Source organism: Centropristis striata, chromosome 15 (assembly GCF_030273125.1).
Source record: "Centropristis striata isolate RG_2023a ecotype Rhode Island chromosome 15, C.striata_1.0, whole genome shotgun sequence".
Lineage (NCBI taxonomy): Eukaryota > Metazoa > Chordata > Actinopteri > Perciformes > Serranidae > Centropristis > Centropristis striata.
The window spans coordinates 27,996,014-28,015,084 of NC_081531.1; the positions used below are offsets into that span (position 1 = coordinate 27,996,014).

A 19,071-nucleotide genomic window follows, 5' to 3' on the forward strand; every position below is an offset into this window, starting at 1 on the left:
TGTTTGTGTGCTAATATTGTTTTAAAACTATGATTACTTTAAATACATGTATCCCAACTGCTTGATGTGCTAATATTTTTTTAAAACTATGATTAATTTAAATACATATATTCCATTTGCTTAAACTGATTAAGACTCTATCATCTTTGCCTCCAAATTATATCTGTAAGACATAACAAGGCAGGAGGTTTTTTGTTGAATGTTTTGGAAAACAGGCCAGGTCAGGACTTGATGTGCCGGGCATCAGAAGATTTTTGCCCGGTGACATGACGTGTCCCTATATTGATTACAACTGACGAATCAGCGGATCAAGGAGGCGGCACTTCCTGGAAGAGATCTACCAACATGTCTGAGTAAACCATTGTTAGTATTTAATGGGTTCAGACTTCACGAACTGAAATCCGTCTGTGTGCATCAGGGACATGTAGAGTGAACCCGGAGATCTCTGTAACTGCACATTTCTTGACGTATTGTAAAAAATGAAGTTAAACTGAGAACTTGGACGTCCTCCTGCTCATCATTCCCCATCAAACGATCTGCGCAGAGAAATAGGTGAGGATTTTGGTGTTGATGTCAGAGCATTACATTTTCAAGGTTTCCTCAAGCTATTTTTCCAACATATGTTATGTCACTATTTTTGAGATACTGCGTCATTATTGCAGGAAAGTTTCTCATTAAACCAAGATGTTCCTCTTTAATCATATTGGCAGAAATGGGCTTCCCAACAAGGGGTCATCCCTATGTTCCCTGCTCGGAGAACATAGGACCCTTTTTTTAAAGAGAAAAGGTCCTATGTTCCCTGTTTTTCCCGAAAAGGGTCCTATGTTCTCTTGTAGCAATACATACCAGGGCGCGTAGTTCCCCACTGTTGCAGGGTTAGGGTTAGGGTTAGCTCAAGACCTGCAGGTTTGCCTATATAGGACCCCCTTTTCCCCAAAATTGTCCTTTGTTCCCTGGTCTGTTACTTTTGCCACTATTACTGCCACCATTACAGTCTCATACAAAGAGGGGAACATAGACACGATCCCCTCAACAATTGTCTTTAATGTTTTTTTAAAACTTCACGCTCATGTTTTCAGAGCAGTAATTATTACTGCACCAGTTACAGAAGCTTACTACAAGAATAATAGATTAAACTATATTTTTTTCATCATAATTCATAATTTATTCATCATTAACCCACTCAGATACACCCAAGTAAAATTAAAGGATACCACATCCCATGAAAAGCCACCTGACATTGAATTTGCTGAATATATACATATTAAATGGCATAATATGTTCTTTAAGTAATCAACAACCCTTGCCTGTGAGCTGAGCTTGAAGATTCACTTAAGTTTTCTGGGACTTCCAGCCCCATCTTGTGGCCTTCATCAGTAGAGTTGGCTCAGTTGACAACAGATCTAAACATAGAATCATCAATCAAACTCCATCCAATGAAGAAAGCCACAAGATTCACCTGAAAACTTCCCAGCAAGACTTTTGCCAGGACTTTTTTTAAACCAATGGTTCTCAAATTGGGGTACACACCCCTTGGGGTACGCGAAGGCACTACGTGAGATTTTAAAATATATATTTAAAAAGTAGCATCCATGCAAAAATCCTTTAAGAATAATTAGTTAATGAATATTTTAGGGAAATATAAGTATAATTTCATAAAATGAATTTTATATTCAGTAGGCTATTCAATTGCATGATCCTAAAAACCCAGAGTCTCCCCCATACCAGGATGGTTCGACCCAACCTGTCATATGCTACCTGGCATCACCTGTCAATCACTTTAAAACTCAAAGATGGAGTCGTGGTTGAAGCATAGCAGTTATAGTTTTAAATGGTTATATGCTCACTGTTTTTACTACATTAGTTTTTTTTTCAAATGTTTGAATTTTGTATGTGTTTATCAGTTCCAAAGTTGAATAAATCAGACACTGATGGCACAGCGCTCTGTTTTTAAGTCTTTTTTTTTCAAACAAAAATGCTTTGCCCTGGTTAGGGGGTACATCACTGAAAAAAGGTTGAGAACCACTGTTCTAAACTAATGTGAACATTATAAGTGTTCCACAAAATGAAGATCATGTCTCAAAAAGAAAAGAACAAGCTTTTTTCATAAATATAAAACATTTATTGCATTGGCATTCGCTAATGTGTATAAAAGCATTTTCCTATACACATTTCTTTGGGATCTGTTTCTGTCTGACTCATCACTGAATATAATCCAAACAGGATTCAAACGTTTTCCAATATTTCCGCAGTAACAAATCAGCACATAGGCTAAAGAACATTTATACCTCAAATTTAAATTATACAAGAAAAGCAATATAATACTTATTGTTTGAATTGTGTAGTGAAAGTGGTCTCTGACATTATTTACAGTGGCTTAGCAGATACATGATTGAAGTGAAGATAAAGAGTGGTTTGATGATAACAACATAGCAACAGGAGTGTATAGACAGCTGAGAACTTGTCTTCACTTGTCTTGCATCTTCTCCAGGATGGGGACGATCATGTCAAACTTGGGTCTCTTGGCCGGGTCTTCGTTCATGCAGAGCCTCATTAGCTTACAGATGTGAGGGGAAATCCCCGGTGGAATGGTTGGCCGAAGACCTTCGAGAGCCACCTGAGGAATGGGGGAGGCGAGATACAAAGTTAGAAACCTCTAAAAGCCTCGGGATATTTTGGAGATATGGTGTTTGGTGCAGTATTTCTGAGGGATGCAGTGATGTGGATGTGAACATGCAGTACAAAACTACAATACAAGCCTGTGGGTACATGGATACTGTGCCCACTTACCTTCATGCCGATCTCCATGTGTGAGAGGTCAGCAAAGGGAACCTCTCTGGTAACCAGCTCCCACAGTAACACCGCAAAGCTCCACATGTCAGCAGATCTCCTGTTGATGTCTTCAGGCCTCTTCTGCAGGGCTGAAAACAAGAACGACAAGCAAAACCATAAACACAAAAAGATACCTCATTGTTGGTTTGTTTTTATTCTGTAACACGGGCAACACACCAGATGAGCAGCGTGACTACCACTGAAATGGGACTAAATTATACAGTACAGTGTATTCCTGACTCAATGACTCATAAAGTCTGAGGAGGAACTAGGCAGAAAGGAGGAGGATGAAGAAAGGGGGAAAAAAAGGAGAAATACCTTCAGGGGCCATCCATGCTGGAGAGTACATACGTCCAGGACACTGGAAGGAGAACTTTGCATCCGCCATGCTTATTCTGGCCGTCATATCTTCATCAATCTGTAGATGAATCACATCAGACTGTAACTCAAACATGGAACCTCTAATCATTTTACATATTTTTCCGTTATAGTGTTACAATGTCGGATGGATGATCAGTTTCAAACAGTTTCTTTCTACTCTTGGTTCAAGCTGACTTAACCTTACGTCAGATTTCTATATATGGTCCTCTGCTCCGGACACATTACCACAGTGTTTGTATTCTGTGCACTGCTGCAAGTAGCTACATGCTAACATTTGGGGAAACCTGTAATCTTGAGTTGCCAATGTTGTTAATTTCTTCCTAAATTTAGATCACATTCCTGTTGGAACATGTTCAATTGTCTAGATTTTTTTATTTTAAAGCTATTTTTGTTGATTTTTCATAGTAAAAAGGTTCTGCTATGCCTTGTTACAGTCATTCCCTCGGCTGTGATGATGGACGCTAAAGAGACACAGACAGCTTGGATGCAATTGACCCAGAAACTCTGACCAATCAGGGCGGACTGAGCTGTTTTGGGACGGCAACTCAAAGTGTCTCAGATGGGTGAGTGGTTTTTGAACATTTAATCATGTACACATGATTAAATGATACACACAAAACAAAATACCAGTATAAACCTGACAATTAGCATAATAGGTCCCTTTGCAGCATCTGGCTCATCAATGAGTCACAGGATCACTTTAATTGTGATCAGTAATAGTGGCAGTAATAGACTAAAAGCCTTTCTTTTTTTAAATGTGGTGGAATATAAAGCAATGTCTTACCATGATATGCTTACTGTTGAGGCAAAGCCTTGAAACCATTGGTTCTAAGGTGTGGAGGAAAGCCATACCACTGGCAATGTCCAATGCAAACTTTACTGCTTGGCTTTGGTCGACCACCAGAGCTGAGGGAGAGGATGCAGAAGACACAGGAGGACAGAATAGAAAAGAAAAGTGAGTGGGGTGAGAATGGCTGTGTGATGTCCTCCATCTATAGAGTTCTTTGGAGCTAGTATTACCAAAATCAAAAGCCATTTCCATTTCATACATGTACATAAACACAAATGACTTACTCGTGCCCTGGTGCAGTATGTTGAAGAGGGATCCGTAAGGCATGTAGTGGGTAATGATGATGGGGTGAGGGGATGGAGGTGACTGACAAGCCCCAAGAACAGGCAGAATGTTTGGATGAGAAAAAATCCTGTGGAGAAAGAGAGACAACGTGTTTAAATGTTCAAAGTACTTTATTGTATAGTCTTAGAACACAGAGGTCTTTCTCAGATGATTAGGAATTTACAAACTCACAGCTGGGAGGAAAACCTATTATAAGAAAAAAAAACATTAAGAGAAGAAATCTCCTAAAAGCTTGTTCTGCACGAAAACCCATTTACCACATTTGTGTAATTTCTGGTCCTTTAAACTTTCACTTTAAGTAGTGCTTTCATTGTTGTTCATTGCATTTATGTTGCCTTTACCAGCATACTCGTCCCAAGTGCTTTCATGTGTGCTTCAATTCTTAAAAGAGGGCAATAACTAAAGCAAACATGAAAGCACATGTTATTTGAATTGGCCTGTTCAAAGGTTTCTTCATTTTTGTCTTATTAAGGTTTTGTTGTGAGCTTTTTCTGTCACTTATTAAAGTGTGTCTGAAGTCAGGCTGGGTATTGGTGCCTGCTACTGAATTAAACCAGTACCAAGTAGTATAAAAACTTCTCCAGCCAAACAATGCCTATAATGTATCACTTTTGTATTCAGATAAAGAAAAAAACACTATTTTTATGGTTATGCTGCAGCCAAACACTGCAAGAGTTCTTTGATATAATGCAACATGTTGTTGACACACTACTGCAGCAGTTATGAACTCATATGGTCTGTGGTGTGGTGTATTTTTTAGTTTGCCGTTCACCTCGCAGAGATACCACTAAATGCATGTAAGGAAAACTTGGAAAGACAACTGAAGGGATCCAACACCCCATCATGCATGCACAAGATGGGTATCAAATGAAGTAGTATCATTTTAAGGGCACTATTATCATACGTAACAATACATACATTTGTCGAAGTTGGTTGGTAAGTTTAGCTGGGCCAGTTTAGGTCTAATATTCAAATTATTTGCTTCATGTTGTGTTTTGCTTGTTTGATTTACAATATGGCGTATTATGATCATTTCTATTATGTGATTTATTTTGATCCATTCAATGTTGGTAGGTTTTCCTGTGTAAATACTAGGGTTGCAAAGGGATGGCAAATTTCCAGTAAATTTCCAGTAAATTTCCAAAAGTCCCATTCCCAGTCCCTCTCCCTCCAAAAACTGAACATGTGATCGGGGAATGCACAGTGTATGTAGGGGGCGTGGCCTCAGTAGGGGGCGTGTCCTCTGCAGCTCTGCAGTGAACAGTGTGCTATGTGCATGTGATTGAGGAATAGCAGATATTCAAGTGTACTTGCATGAAATCTGGTTGTTTTAGTCAAGATTATGCTACAATACATTATCCCAACTATATTTAAGTTCCCTGTTAAGGGCCAACCTTCAATTTGGTAAATTTTTGGTTTATTCCCGTTTATTCCTATAAATCACAGTTAATTCCCATACATTCCTGTTAATCCTCATGGAAAGTTTCCAACTTTGAAAATTCACAGAATTTTGCAACCATAGTAAATACAGCCGACACGTGCTTGTGAAGTGCTCCTTTAATATATGCACGTAACACAAACATTTCTATGTCAATGATGAACTGAATGCAGGGACCTTGAGGAATGAGGTCCCTTTGGGGTACCTGTCTTAACATGCCTGTATGTCTTCTCTTAAAATTCTCTGCACATATTTCAACAGAACAAAGTCAAAACTTTTGGGCAATAATATCGTGCAGCAGCCACTTAAGCACCAGAACCTCAATCACAACAAAAAGGATTTAAAACATGATTTAATTAATTTAATACTATCCTTTATTTCATACTCTGTTGAAATGGATTTTGTGTTTACTGTGATGGAAGGCGGTTTGTGGAATTTGTTTTTCACATTGTAGAGCCCAATACATCACACAGTAAACAGCTGCCAGCAACTGTTTCATTGCAAAACCATCCACATTTCATTTTCTTGACCTCCAACAATAAAAACTCCTCCCCTTGTTGCACAAGAATCCTGCACCAGATCTTAAATGCTCTTTGACCACAATGGCCACCAATCAATCACATCCATCCTCACATATGTTTACCAGGATGGGATTGTCAGTACAAATCCTCATAAACTGTGTATGGCTCAGACAAACATGCTCTGAAGAGACTCAAAGAGCAGAACCAAACGAATTAGCCTCAGTTTATGTAAGCAAACAGACTGACAGCATGTGATCGAGTGATGAGAGACATAAATGAACCCTCATATTTCTACTCTGTGTGCAGACATCACAAGAAATACTGTTAAGACTCAACCCAAACCACCACTAATTTAACTGTCTAACTTATCCGTAGAAAACATGTATATCACCTGAGTTTGGGATGCTCCTCGTTGAAGTCTCTGCTCTTCCTGGTGGTCCAGTCTCTGACCTGTAGCACCTTCACTACAATCTCATCCCCTTGCCACCGACCCTGCCATAACTGAAGACAGAGCACACAGACGAGTAAACAACCGTTGAGCTGAAAGGAAATTAAAAGGACTGACCGTAAACACACGGTGCAACTGACCTCTCCAGACTGATTCTCATTGATCTTTGCCAGGAGCGAAAGCTGCTTAAAATCAATTCCAGCCTGCTTGTTGAGGGTACCATTACCTGAAAAACATGAATAATCAAACAGACATCCGGATTTGATATAATGATTTATTCCTTTTATGAAGTGAATGTTACTTACGAGGTCGTGTTCGCATGGTGCCCTTCCAGAAAGTTTCCTTATAGGGGACTTTGGTCATACTTTGGCCCATTTTCTCTGCCTTTTCTGTATAAAAGAAGTAAAAATATAAAAATGAATTGGTGAAACTTCAATATTTTACCAATACATTTAATTTTAGATGAAAATTTAGATTCATCTAAAAGTAGAACTTTATCAAGCTTTAATTATTTTATTGAACAACCAATTATTTCAACAAAAACATGATTTTACTCCCTCAAACCCACCCATTCAAAAATTGAAGTGTAATGCTCCCCCTCCTCTAAAAATCCTAAAAAATTCCCATTGAAAATGTTAATAAAAAAAATCCCTCTCCCTCCAAAAAAGTCCCATTCAACATCTGAAGTTTGTCGTATGTATGTTTATGTATATGTATATATCTTTTGCCTGTTAAGCACCTTTGGGTGTCTAGAAAAGCGCAATACAAATTAAATGTATTATTATTATTACTATTATAAATTAATTGAACATGTGATGGAGGGATGCACAGTGCATGTAGGGGGCGTGGCCTCATCAGCCTGCAGTGTGATATGTGCTATGTGCATGTGCAAATATATTTTCCCCAACTATATTTAAGTCCCCTTAAGGGCTAACCAATCAATTCTGTAAATTCCCTGTTTATTCCCATAAATTCCCTTTGAAAGTTTCCAACTTTGAGAATTCCTGGAATTTTTGCAACCCAGAAATATAACCTGTTATGAGTGTTAAAAATACCCATAAATGACCCCTGACCTTGCAGCAGCTGTCTTAGGTGAGGCTTGGCCTTGTCCAGAGGTGTCTGTCCATACCTGTTACATACACACACCTGGGCCCCACTGGTCACCAAGTCCTAAAAAAGAGGGATTATACTATGTTATGCACAGATTAGATTTTACACTGACACTTACAAAAAAGCACTGCAGTGTCCATTTCTCCCCAGAAGAGGGCCTGTTCAGCCAAATGATTGTTCTGTACTTTACCTCTGCCACTTCGTCTTGGCCCCAGAAGCAGGCGTAGTGGAGTGGTGTGTTTCCGTGCTCGTTGACTGTATTGGGGTCAGCTTTGCACTGTATCAGCTGGCATTGCACAGGTCATAATGTGAGAAAACTGAACAACAATTCAAGTGTAACTAAGGCATGAATGGTGCAGTTCTAACCATAGTGTGTTTACCTTTCCTACAATGTCTCTGTGTCCATGACTGGCGGCGAGATGTAACGGGGTGTCATCTCCACGGTTCATTACATTAATACGAGCCCCTCTCATGATGAGCATGTCAACCACTCCGCTTCTCCCTTCCCTGCATGCCCAGTGGAGGGGGCTGAAGCCGTGGTCGTCACTAAAACACAAGACACCGAGAGAATGAGGAGCAAAGAAGGACAAATCCTAAATGAATTACCCTCTCAATCTTGTTTTTATAATACTATAAAGTCCAATTAGAATTTTTGTTGTTTGATAAAAACATTACTTGTTCCTTGGCTTCATGCAAAGGAGGGTGAAGTGTGTGATGTTTTTTTGGTCAACGATTTTATCAGTCAATATTGGCCCATTAAATACACATCAGTGTAAACAGTGCTATTTAGTTCTTTCATTTTTATTTATTTTTGTATTAAAGTAGTCAGCAATGGACTGATACTCCACATATGCTGATGTTTAATAAGCTATTTATTATTTTTTTAAAACAGTCAGGAATTAATTGATACCAAACTTACAGTAACATTAAGTTATTTAATTAATTTTTTTTACTTAAATGGTCAGCAACTGACAGATATTGACCATATAATACTGATGTTTATTTAGCTATTTATTCTTTGTTTTCTTAGTGTTCATTTCTAGAATTGGTGGACAATATTATAATGTAATAAATCGTATGCATACTGTATAATAATGTTAAATATTTTAAATTAAGTCAGTTGTTTAAGAGCCTGCCCATAACCAAAGCAAATTTGGTGCACAGTCCACATAAAAAAGTAAAATTTCATTCCAACTGATAAATCCACTTTATCTGCTGCCATACTGGTAATTTGGGGCAATTTTCCCTTTTAAAATTGGTATCTGTCTGCCTCACTCTGGAAGAGTATTCTGTTAACAACTCTAACCATATATCAGCTGACAAAATCCTCTCTGTGTGGTTCTCTCTTTGACACAGGTTCTCACACTAAATACCTACCAATCTTTATTTAGACTTAAGCACATGCTTCCTTGTGCTGCCGGCACCCTTTACCATCTGACGACTGGCCTAGTGATAAATATGTCTGCGCAGCCTGGAATGTCCTGCTAACATACGCAAAAACGCAAACACACAGACAGCGCACACAGCCCTGGTGCAGTGTACTAGGAGCCCACCTACCACCTATGTGTGACTGGCCCCTTCACCCAAGTGACTCCTTTACATTAGCTGACCCCGAGGCAGCTGCTGGGGCTTCTCGCAAGTACCCGCAAAGCCGCAAATTCTACACTCTGTTTAACAATAAACCTCAAGAGGACTTGTATAGCCTGTAGGAAATAGCTGCAGTACTAGCTCACACTAAAGTGAAGTAGCAGTTAGACACATTCTCTGTCATTTCTGATGCAGCACTGTAGACAGACAATTCATAGTCAGACCAGCCCAGTGAGCTATAAAAAGTAACGGGTAAAAAAACTCAGGAATGACAGAGTGGAAAATACACAGTGGAATCCTTAGCTACACATTCTCTGAGAGTCTCCCTCTCTCTTTTTCCCTGTGTCTTCCTGTGACACACACACACACACACACACACACACAGCTCCCAGGGGAGATCTGAAATGGCATTTAATGTTTGGGTTGCTCTTCTTTCTGCCTCAAAAATGGGAGGAAAGTACATTTTTCCACCGACATATAACACTTACACACATAACTTGATATTTTAAAGGGGGGAAAACACAGTGGAGCTTCTTTACAGCTAAAGCAGGCCTCCAGCATAATGACTGGTCTCTCAGATGTTTATGTGGGACTGCAGCTCGTTGCCTGAGAAGCTCTGTCAGCGAGGGCCTGGCCCTGTATGGAGTTGAACAGAGGAAATGGCCTTGGCTGTTGCGTGGTTGGCTCGCAGCTCTGCAGCCCTCAAAGTCAACGTCAACAAACTGCACATATATGGCCTGGCCCAAGAATGAGATAACCGAGGTCTTTAGCAGTGAGGTCTTCTAGCTCCTTTCTACCAAGGAAGTTATGTAAACAGGCAGAAGTGCTCTGCATATCCAAAACACTTTTTCAATCGAATAGGGCTACAACTCTTGACCTTAACATGTTCATCTACTGCTTATATTTGAGATTTATTCGTTATTTTGGAAGATATAACATGTCAAAAATTATGAAAAAAATCCCATATCCTGTTCCCAGAGATGTCAGTGACCTCCTCAAAGATATTGTTTTGTCTAACTAATAGTATATAACTCTGAATAAGAATATCAAATGTGCCGTTGATACATTTCTGTACACCAACAGAATCATTGCAGCACTATAATCTAAACTCTGTATGTGATTTTCAGTCTAGCGTAGGATGAGTTTTAGGTCATCATCTGCTGTCTGAAGCATTCACGTCACCGCGCAACCTCCAGAAACACCCACTGCTTTTATACACACACACAGTTTTTAAAGATGACATCATCAGGGGAGAAATACAAGAAGAAAAGGGGAAAAAAAACTGCACTGGAATTACCAATGCTGGGTGACGTTCAGCAGTGCGTGGAGTTGCAGGGAGAGCACAATATGGAAACTATTTGACCACCTCTAATGTGCCAGGGATTGCTTTGCATGCACACACACACACCAGCATAGAATCACTCACCGTCCATACCAAATGTGGTAAGTTTGCTAGTAAGTCATTCATGAGAAAGACCACACTCAACGTGTTATTGCACAGACTCTCCAACTACACTCCAAGAGAAGGTTAAGGCAGTCATCTTCAGAGCTTTATGTGTTTGAGTGAAGTTTGCGCAGTCTTTTTATCCACGTACCCCAAGTTGAGGTCATTCTCTGTGTTGTCCAACCACAGACGAACAGCCACCGAGTTTCCTTCCCGACACTGTGTGAAGATGTCATCCATGGTTTGCTATTGCGATTTCTTTTGACTTCAGGAACATGTAGCCTGTAGATGTTGAACAAAAACTCCTTGTATAAGATACAAAGTGTGTTTTTTGTGCTTCCAAATAAACTAGGTAAAAAAATTAAGGTTAGCACTTTTTTGCCATGCACTGTACATCTTCAGGGGACTTATTTTGGCAGGTAAACAGACCTCACTCACTGCCTTTTTAAGCCTTGGTTAACTTATACCACTGGGTTAATGTGCATAATGTTAACTTAATGTATGTATCCCCTCAGGTGTGTCTGTGTCCAAAGCCTGGCTCTACTTTCTGTCCCCTTAAGTCATTATATTGATAGCAAAATGCAACATTCACAATGAAACATAAACTGCCAGCCACAGTGCTTTAAAATGAACCTATGAACCAAAATAACTGTACATTCCCACATTTCCCCTTGGCTCTATATCCTCCTCCGTGGAAATCGGATGGGCTGGCCTATTGGATCACTTTTGAAGTCTATTGTTAAAAAGTCAAAGTGAAGCCCCACAACAAAACTCCCCAACCACAATGGAAACAAAGCCAATAAACATTCAAAAACGTGTAAGAAAAACACTCTTACCAGCTCCGAATCGATCGATTTCTTGTCAGTTTCTTTTCCCCCCGAATGTCGGTCGTCTCCTCAAACTTTTAGAGCAAAGAATGGTCGGTCTCAGTCCACGCCCCGCTCCTCAGAGTGGATGTGGGCTACTGGTGAGGAGTTGGAGGAGCTCAGCTACTGGCGCTCTGTGTCCCGGGACACCGCTGCAGCAGCGCCCCCTGCTGGAGGCAATGCGATGATGCTGCATCCAGCGGCGCAGACACAGCGCAGAAAATACCGAGGAGAGGTGTGGTGGGAGGGATGTGGGCATCTATTACTCGGTCATCTTCCGCTACAATTTGTCATTTATAAAAATGAAATGAAATGAAATGAAATGAAATGAAATAAAATAAAATAAAATAAAATAAAATAAAATAAAATAAAGATATGTATTTCATCTTACCTTACTTCATTTTTTAATTTATTTAATCTAATTAATTTCTAACCTGCCTCCAGTGTTTCCTCACTGCTCCATGTTGTGATTGCGCTTCCTCAGTTTGTGATGTTTTTTTGTACTTTGTTTTCAATCCTCTGGGATCTATGATCAGGCTGGCGTGATCAGATAACTTGCCTTTTTTTTTTTTAAAGCGCCGTGACAAAAAAAAACAAGCTCACGTGGAGCGCTGCTGTCGACTTCACTCCAAATTACATACTTGAAACTTTCTCCAGTTCTTTGTTTGACGTTCCGAGGTCACGTAAAACCAAAGATATGATCGTTTTAATTTGGTAGTACAAAAATATTTATTCAAGTGTAAAAGTAGGATGGGACGAGGCAGGCGTGGCATTTTGTAAAAATGGAAAAAAGGGGTCTAATCATCTGTTCCTATAAATAAACATGTCTTTATGGTAATTTTTGATGTTGTTTTATATTTGAATTTTACCTTTATATGTTCATATTTGTAACCTATGTTTACATTTTCAGATCATTGAGCATATTTGTGGTTTTTATTGTCATAAATAGTAAAATTTTATTTCAGATTTCATGATTTTTGTGTATTTTTGGGGTCAATGTATTAATAAAGTGGGTTAAAGTGAAAAAATAATTGTCAGATCATGTTGAAGTTTTGCTGAGAAAGTACCAAACATGAGTATAGTAAATATGTGGTATATAAAGGGCAAATAGCCTCAGACCCCAGAGGGATAATAGGAAAAACCCACAAATAGGCCTACAATTTTGTAATTTCCTTGCTTGATCAATACTAGATTTTTGTAGCAGATTTTAATATCCAAAATGAAGTGCTGAAAGTTAGTGACAATGTACTCTCTGATATTATCTGGCAGATAATGTTCTTTTGTGCCAACTCTACAGAGCAGGACTGATCAATGATTTATAAAGACAGTTTGGTTAAATATAGCAACATTCTCCATCTGCCACAGTGAAATAACTTAATCTGTTATCTTGTACAGGCTGGTTCCTGACAGGGACTTTAAATCTCTGCTGTAAGCTTTGACTATTGGATATCCAAACTGGGATATCAATGGCTCAAGGAACCATTTTCATACTTAGCCAAAATATATTTTTTTTCTCCTGTCACAGCTGTTGGCTGACAGTTCTGCTGCAGTACTTCGCAAACTTTGCGGCTGAGGAATGAAGCCACTAGGAATGCTGTTTTAAGATCTCTTATCATGGCTTTGCTGCTTGATTATAGAGTTCATACCGTGTTTAGTGAAAAGACAGGAAACGATGGGAGGAGAGAGCAGTGATGAAATGTAACAAAGGTCATGACCTGGATTCAGACCCACAACAGTGAGAGTATGTGGCACACGCCCTAACCCACTGCTGGGTTAGGACATCCTGCAGCAGCCGGGCCTTTAAATATTTCCACAAACACATGAAGTTGTCAATGGAACATTTAAAATAAGGAAAACATCGAAAGAGTCATTTATACTTGTTTTTATTACTGGAGATTATTTATTTTCTGCATGTACTGTGTCACCTTTCAGACAATTACCAGGACAGATTCATGGGCTGAGACTGTTATATATCACTAAAATCATTTTCTCAACTGACACTAATCCCACATACACTCACAGCAACTTATTTCTTGTTTTTGCTTCTTTTCACAAAACATTTGCACCTAGAATTTTTAATGTCAACATAACTATTTTTCTTATTAACATTTCTGACAATTTGCAATACTGCCAGAAAGTAATATATATGTATAAATAATTGATATTCTTATGGTGAGTGACATGCAAAACTTTACTTTCTCGCCACAGGGGTTCCTCTTGCTGCAATGTTAGATTATTTTCATAAATCAATGTTTTAAAAAAGTATTAAAAATGATAATACCTGCAAAGGTTATCACAATCTAATCTGTGAGGTTAAGTAATAAAGAAATAAAGAAATAATGAAAAACCTCTAAGATTTTTAAGTTACAATATGAAAACCAAGAAACACAAAATGCTCATATTTGAGACTGTGGCCAGAAAAGGTTTGATGACATGATGATAATGTATATAATATGATTAATAATGTATGTAAATGTATTAAATCAACTATTTTTTAGCAGAGAGAATATCACATTTGGGACTGCCTGTGATGAGGTACTCTTCAGATGTGGATTGTTTGTGGTGGAGTCAGCCAAATCGTTAACAATTTTACCAAAAAACACAGAGCATCTTACTGGCCTGACGGCGGGGGGACCTCTGGGGCGCTCCCTTGGCCGGACAAGATCTCTGTGGATTTAGACACTGAAGGTGCAGCTACTGTTGACACAGGCGGATCTACTGATAAGGACATTGGTTTAGATGGTATAAACACAGGTGCTGAGATCTCAGACTCAATTTTGGGCAGAGGAAAGCCTGCTGTAACAGATGGTCCATTGCCAGCTTCATTAAGCCCAGAGCGAGTCAGTGTTTCAGTGGCAGGTGTGAGAGGTGCAGCAGCTGATAATTTGACATCTGTGCTCGTTGTGGATTTGGACACAGCGGTGTCAAACTCAGCTGGAATATCAAATCCTGCTGGCTTCAAGACTGAGCCAGGAGCCTCCGGTTCCACGTCAGCTAGTGAGGTAAAAGGTCGATCCAGCAGTGTAGGTACTTGCGGGGGCGGCGATAAGGTGATGGGGGTTTCAGATGCTGGTGAGGCCTCTATGGCAGGAGGCTCCACAGATGCAGAAGCAGCCGCCTCTGCTGCCTTGGCGTTTTCCGCCGCCTTGCTTTCCATCTCCTCCATCCGGCGCTGCACCATCCGAGGCATCAGCTGCACATAGGTGCTCATCAGGCGGTGGTTAGAGCGAATTAGCTTCCCCGCACAGCTGTCCACACAGCGCTCCTGGACAGACAACAGCAATCAGAGGTGATGAGTGGATCACTCGAGTCAGCACTTTGTAACAGAACTGACAAAGTTTGAAAAGTGCTGTATAAGTAAAGTTGTTATTATGTGTTGACACTCAATGGCCAAAAGTATGGACTGTTTTTTTATGGTTTCACATTGGCTCATGGTTGTTTTCACTTTTATGACATCAGTTTGGGGAAGACCTTTTTTACCAGGACAATGACCTCAATGCACAAAGACACATCCTTGGCCTTTACAAAGACCTCAACCTCATACAAAACCCTATGAGATATACAGATAGAGATTTACAAATTTTGTAGAGAGCCTTGCCAAGGGAGCGATGCTGTTATAGCGGTTTATTAATGCCCATGTTTGGAGATATTCATCACCCACACACACATATGACATGTAAGTGGATTTAAATAAAAAGCAGTTAACTCTCTGTTTTCTTAGTTGTTGTTTTTTAATAGCCAAAAATACACTGTTGTAGAAAGAAACTGTAATTGTTGCTGTGCTGTGTATAAGATAGGGTTAATATGTTTAAAGGATACCTGACATTTGCATATGATTTCACGTACAACACGGATTATGTAGTAGTTAATGAGCTGGTTAAGACAGATCCTTCCTTTGTGAAACAAGACTGAATTCTCTGCATGATTAAAAAAAAAAAAAAAAGAATTTGAACTTTCTTTTCTTGAATGGATCATTGGTTACATAAGTTTCTTTTAGAAAAAGTAACCTTGTTTCTCCTATCGGTCAAGGAAATATTTGATTTCTGCAACTTTTTTGCCTCTACTGGACTAAGGTGATCTGCTTTTCATGAATGCAACAACTCAGAGCCTTAAGAAGCTGGACTGTGTTTATCATTGTGTGCTGCGTTACATTACATTACTGGCTTTTGAATTCGTACACATCATTGTACTCTGTATGCCACGGCTGAAATGCCGTCTTTGTATGTTCGCAGACTCTCCTTGGTTAATTTTTATCTATAAATGTATTCTTGGGCTGCTTCCCGCTTACCTGTGTGCATATATGTGTCGAAACAAAACTAAACATGGTCTACGATCAGAAAGTGGGCATGTAAACCCTCATTAATGTATGTGTCATGCTAATTCTAAAAACCCAATAAATATAATTTTCAAAAAAACAAACATGGCCTACGATCGCAAATCATTGCACAGATGCTGGTGCCAAGAGTGAGAACTGAATTAGGTAAGAAAGCTTTTAGTTACGCCCCTTTATCATGGAACAATTTGCAAAAGGAATTGAAATTGTCTGAGTTGATAACAATTGGTGAACTTAAATCGATTCTGAAGAATAAAGAAATAATTTCCCTTAGTCGGTGTGACTGCTCCTTATAAGTCTCTACTGAGGCTCCTTCAGTGTTGTTGTGATGGCTCTATTTGTATTTAATTGTATGTATATGTATATGTTAACTGTGTTTAAATGTTGCAACTTGTCTCTTTGTGCTGCTTTCTTGGCCAGGTCTCTCTTGGAAAAGAGATCTTTTTAAATCTCAACGAGACTTTTACCTGGTTAAATAAAGGATACATTATATATATATATATATATATACATATATATATATATATGTGTGTGTGTGTGTGTGTGTGTGTGTGTGTATATATATATATACACATACATACACACACATATATATATACACACATATATACACACACACATATACACATATATATACACACACATATACACATATATACACACATATACATATATATATATATATATATATATATAATGTGAAGCCATGATTGATTGCTGAGATGAACGGTCACTTGAGCAATATTCACTGAAGATCTGACAGAACTGCAGGCTGTTCACACAGAGCAGAGGGGAGAGGACTGGAGAGGAGATTTGGGAAAAATGAACTGAAACTGCTTGGGGTTCAGAGGGTTAATGCCCATGCTGTTGGAAATATTCTGCACTCACGCTTTGGCCTGTGAGTTTACATTAACAAAAAAGCAGTTAATATAAATGTGGTGGCTTAAGGTGTCTGCTATTTCCAGTATTCTTACCTCGTCCATGGTGAGGCTTCTGTAGTTGAAGTTGCTGGTGCATCGCTGGAAACAAACTTCAGTCATGCGATTGTAAACCAGAAGAAAATCCCGCAGCTGCAAGAGACACAAACACCCAGACTCAGCATCAAAATGTTAATTTGCAAATAAACCCATTGAAGTTGACACTGCATATGAATGTGACTCACATTTCTCAGTTGTTGGTCAGGATCCATCGTGATTACTGCTTAGCTAAAATGCTAACAATGACAGCTAATAGATGAAGTAAGTTATGGTCACCCCGGTCCTTAGCTGTTCCAGGTGAATGAATCCACAATTCTTCAAGATGTCATTTACAGTTAAGCGTTAATGTATCACTAACAGTACCCAAACATCAACTGGTTCAGGGAGGAGATAAAATAGCATGACATTCACATGCGAGCTGCCATGTTTGTAACAAAGATCGTCTCCGCACTGGAAGGGAAGACGCTTCACTCGGCAATTTTTTTTTGAGGGTTCCATTTCCGGTTTCTAACACTGCATGATTTTAGCCATTTGTATGTGCGTTAAATTAGTTACTACTTGATAGATACGTCCAAGTATTAATATATGGTATAGTTTGACAAACTACAATACTTAGTTAGTCATTTGATAGCTTAAAAAATATATTTGAAAACGTTTGGTCACTTGTAGTTATACAAAGATGGGAGCTGATGAGTAGTTGTATTAATTCTATTTTCCTTTGGCTACTTTTCCTCATTGTAATACGTCAAATCATATTATTTTCTGTATATCCGTTCTGTGAGAAAAACAAACACACACGCACACAGACACACACACACACACACACACACACACACACACACACACACACACACATATGTATTTATATGTATGTATGTGAATATACAGAGAGGCAACATGAGACAGATATTTATATTGAAAATAAATACATATGTTAATGTTATGTTATTATTGTTGTCATTATAATAGAAATATTAATAATATAACATTAATGGAATGATTCAATGTTTTATATATAAATTATTTATTATAACTACCTTGTGTATGTAGGCCTATAGCTATTGCTCTACCTATCTACTTAATGTTTATTTATGAAAGTCCATGGTTAAAATTATTCTTGAGTATGCAGAGACATTACCACAACACTGAGGTGTATAACAAACCAAACCGTTTGAAAATCGATTTAGAGTTAAACAATCTATGGTTATTTAAATGTTACATGAACCTTAGACTGATGTTATGAGTGGGCGAGCTGCCTGTGGCAAGATGGCCGCCATGCGAGGACGTCGGTCTCCATTGGCTAACAGCGAGCGTGAGCCATCTAGTGTTTATAAAAATATCTATGGTTGCAAGTCCCACTCCTCGCGTGCACAACTCCCAGAGGGCAGGTGTTACGCATCACAGAGTGACCATGCTATCTGGTGACTTCCGGCCGAATGCGACTGTGATTGCCGAAGTTACGGCAACTGTTGGAAGCAGCGTCCATAGATCTATGGCAGCGTCTACCCCTTTACGTTTAACGGAAAATTTATAGTTAATCTACGTGACGCATCTTCACCTCACTCATCAGAAAAAATAAAAAAAATTGACTTTGATGTGAAAAATCATACAAAGAGGAAGTTTAACTATTGCTGCAGTCACTACGACAACCACAGTCGCAGTCGGCTGAAAGTCACCAAATGTTTGGGTCGCTCGTTTATCCATAACACCTGCCTACTGCAGTATCGTCCTTTCTCAGATAAATTTGTGTAGTAATGGATGGTATGAAGTTGAAAACGTTAATTTTACATAAACCGATGAAAAACAACCGTAACCTTTCAAGTATTGTACGACATGGTCCTGAATGCTGTCAATCAAAAAGCTGAAGAGGAAGCTCCTGGAGCCTGAACAGGTAAATAGGCTAATTAATATCCATGCATTCCCAATGCAGAGATGGCCATTACAACAAACGCATTAGGGTACAGAAATAATTTTTTTTACATTTTTAGTTCCGCTTTGG

At 39.0% G+C, this 19,071-nt stretch overlaps 2 protein-coding genes across 2 annotated transcripts; both read right to left on the minus strand.

Annotated features, from left to right (window-relative positions):
- Window positions 1–2,249: 2,249 nt before the first annotated feature.
- On the minus strand, window positions 2,250–11,871 carry ilk (integrin-linked kinase). Its single transcript, XM_059351695.1, has 13 exons — window positions 11,733–11,871; window positions 11,048–11,178; window positions 8,246–8,411; window positions 8,056–8,151; window positions 7,829–7,925; window positions 7,061–7,144; window positions 6,896–6,981; window positions 6,699–6,808; window positions 4,288–4,415; window positions 3,998–4,119; window positions 3,151–3,250; window positions 2,791–2,921; window positions 2,250–2,617 (listed from the first exon to the last, which is right to left on the minus strand). Exons 2-13 carry the CDS (start codon window positions 11,134–11,136, stop codon window positions 2,468–2,470), a joined length of 1,359 nt encoding a protein of 452 aa, XP_059207678.1. The 5' UTR covers window positions 11,137–11,178; window positions 11,733–11,871; the 3' UTR covers window positions 2,250–2,467.
- A 1,758-nt stretch (window positions 11,872–13,629) lies between these two features.
- Window positions 13,630–17,539, minus strand: timm10b (translocase of inner mitochondrial membrane 10 homolog B (yeast)). The gene is made up of 3 exons (XM_059351689.1): window positions 17,258–17,539; window positions 17,070–17,165; window positions 13,630–15,027 (listed from the first exon to the last, which is right to left on the minus strand). Exons 1-3 carry the CDS (start codon window positions 17,282–17,284, stop codon window positions 14,374–14,376), a joined length of 777 nt encoding a protein of 258 aa, XP_059207672.1. The 5' UTR covers window positions 17,285–17,539; the 3' UTR covers window positions 13,630–14,373.
- Window positions 17,540–19,071: the final 1,532 nt, after the last annotated feature.

What these genes read in the sequence shown, in the direction of transcription:
- ilk (XM_059351695.1), bottom strand. Translation starts at nt 11,136, where the DNA reads ATGGATGACATCTTCACACAGTGTCGGGAAGGAAACTCGGTGGCTGTT. An exon ending in ATGAGAATCAGTCTGGAGAG is followed by an intron (nt 6,809 to 6,895) that starts GTCAGTTGCACC and finishes CTCTGTCTTCAG; the next exon opens with TTATGGCAGGGTCGGTGGCA. An exon ending in TCAACAGTAAGCATATCATG is followed by an intron (nt 3,251 to 3,997) that starts GTAAGACATTGC and finishes ATTCATCTACAG; the next exon opens with ATTGATGAAGATATGACGGC.
- timm10b (XM_059351689.1), bottom strand. Translation starts at nt 17,284, where the DNA reads ATGGATCCTGACCAACAACTGAGAAAT. An exon ending in CTGACCAACAACTGAGAAAT is followed by an intron (nt 17,166 to 17,257) that starts GTGAGTCACATT and finishes TGTCTCTTGCAG; the next exon opens with CTGCGGGATTTTCTTCTGGT. An exon ending in GAAGCCTCACCATGGACGAG is followed by an intron (nt 15,028 to 17,069) that starts GTAAGAATACTG and finishes TTGTCTGTCCAG; the next exon opens with GAGCGCTGTGTGGACAGCTG.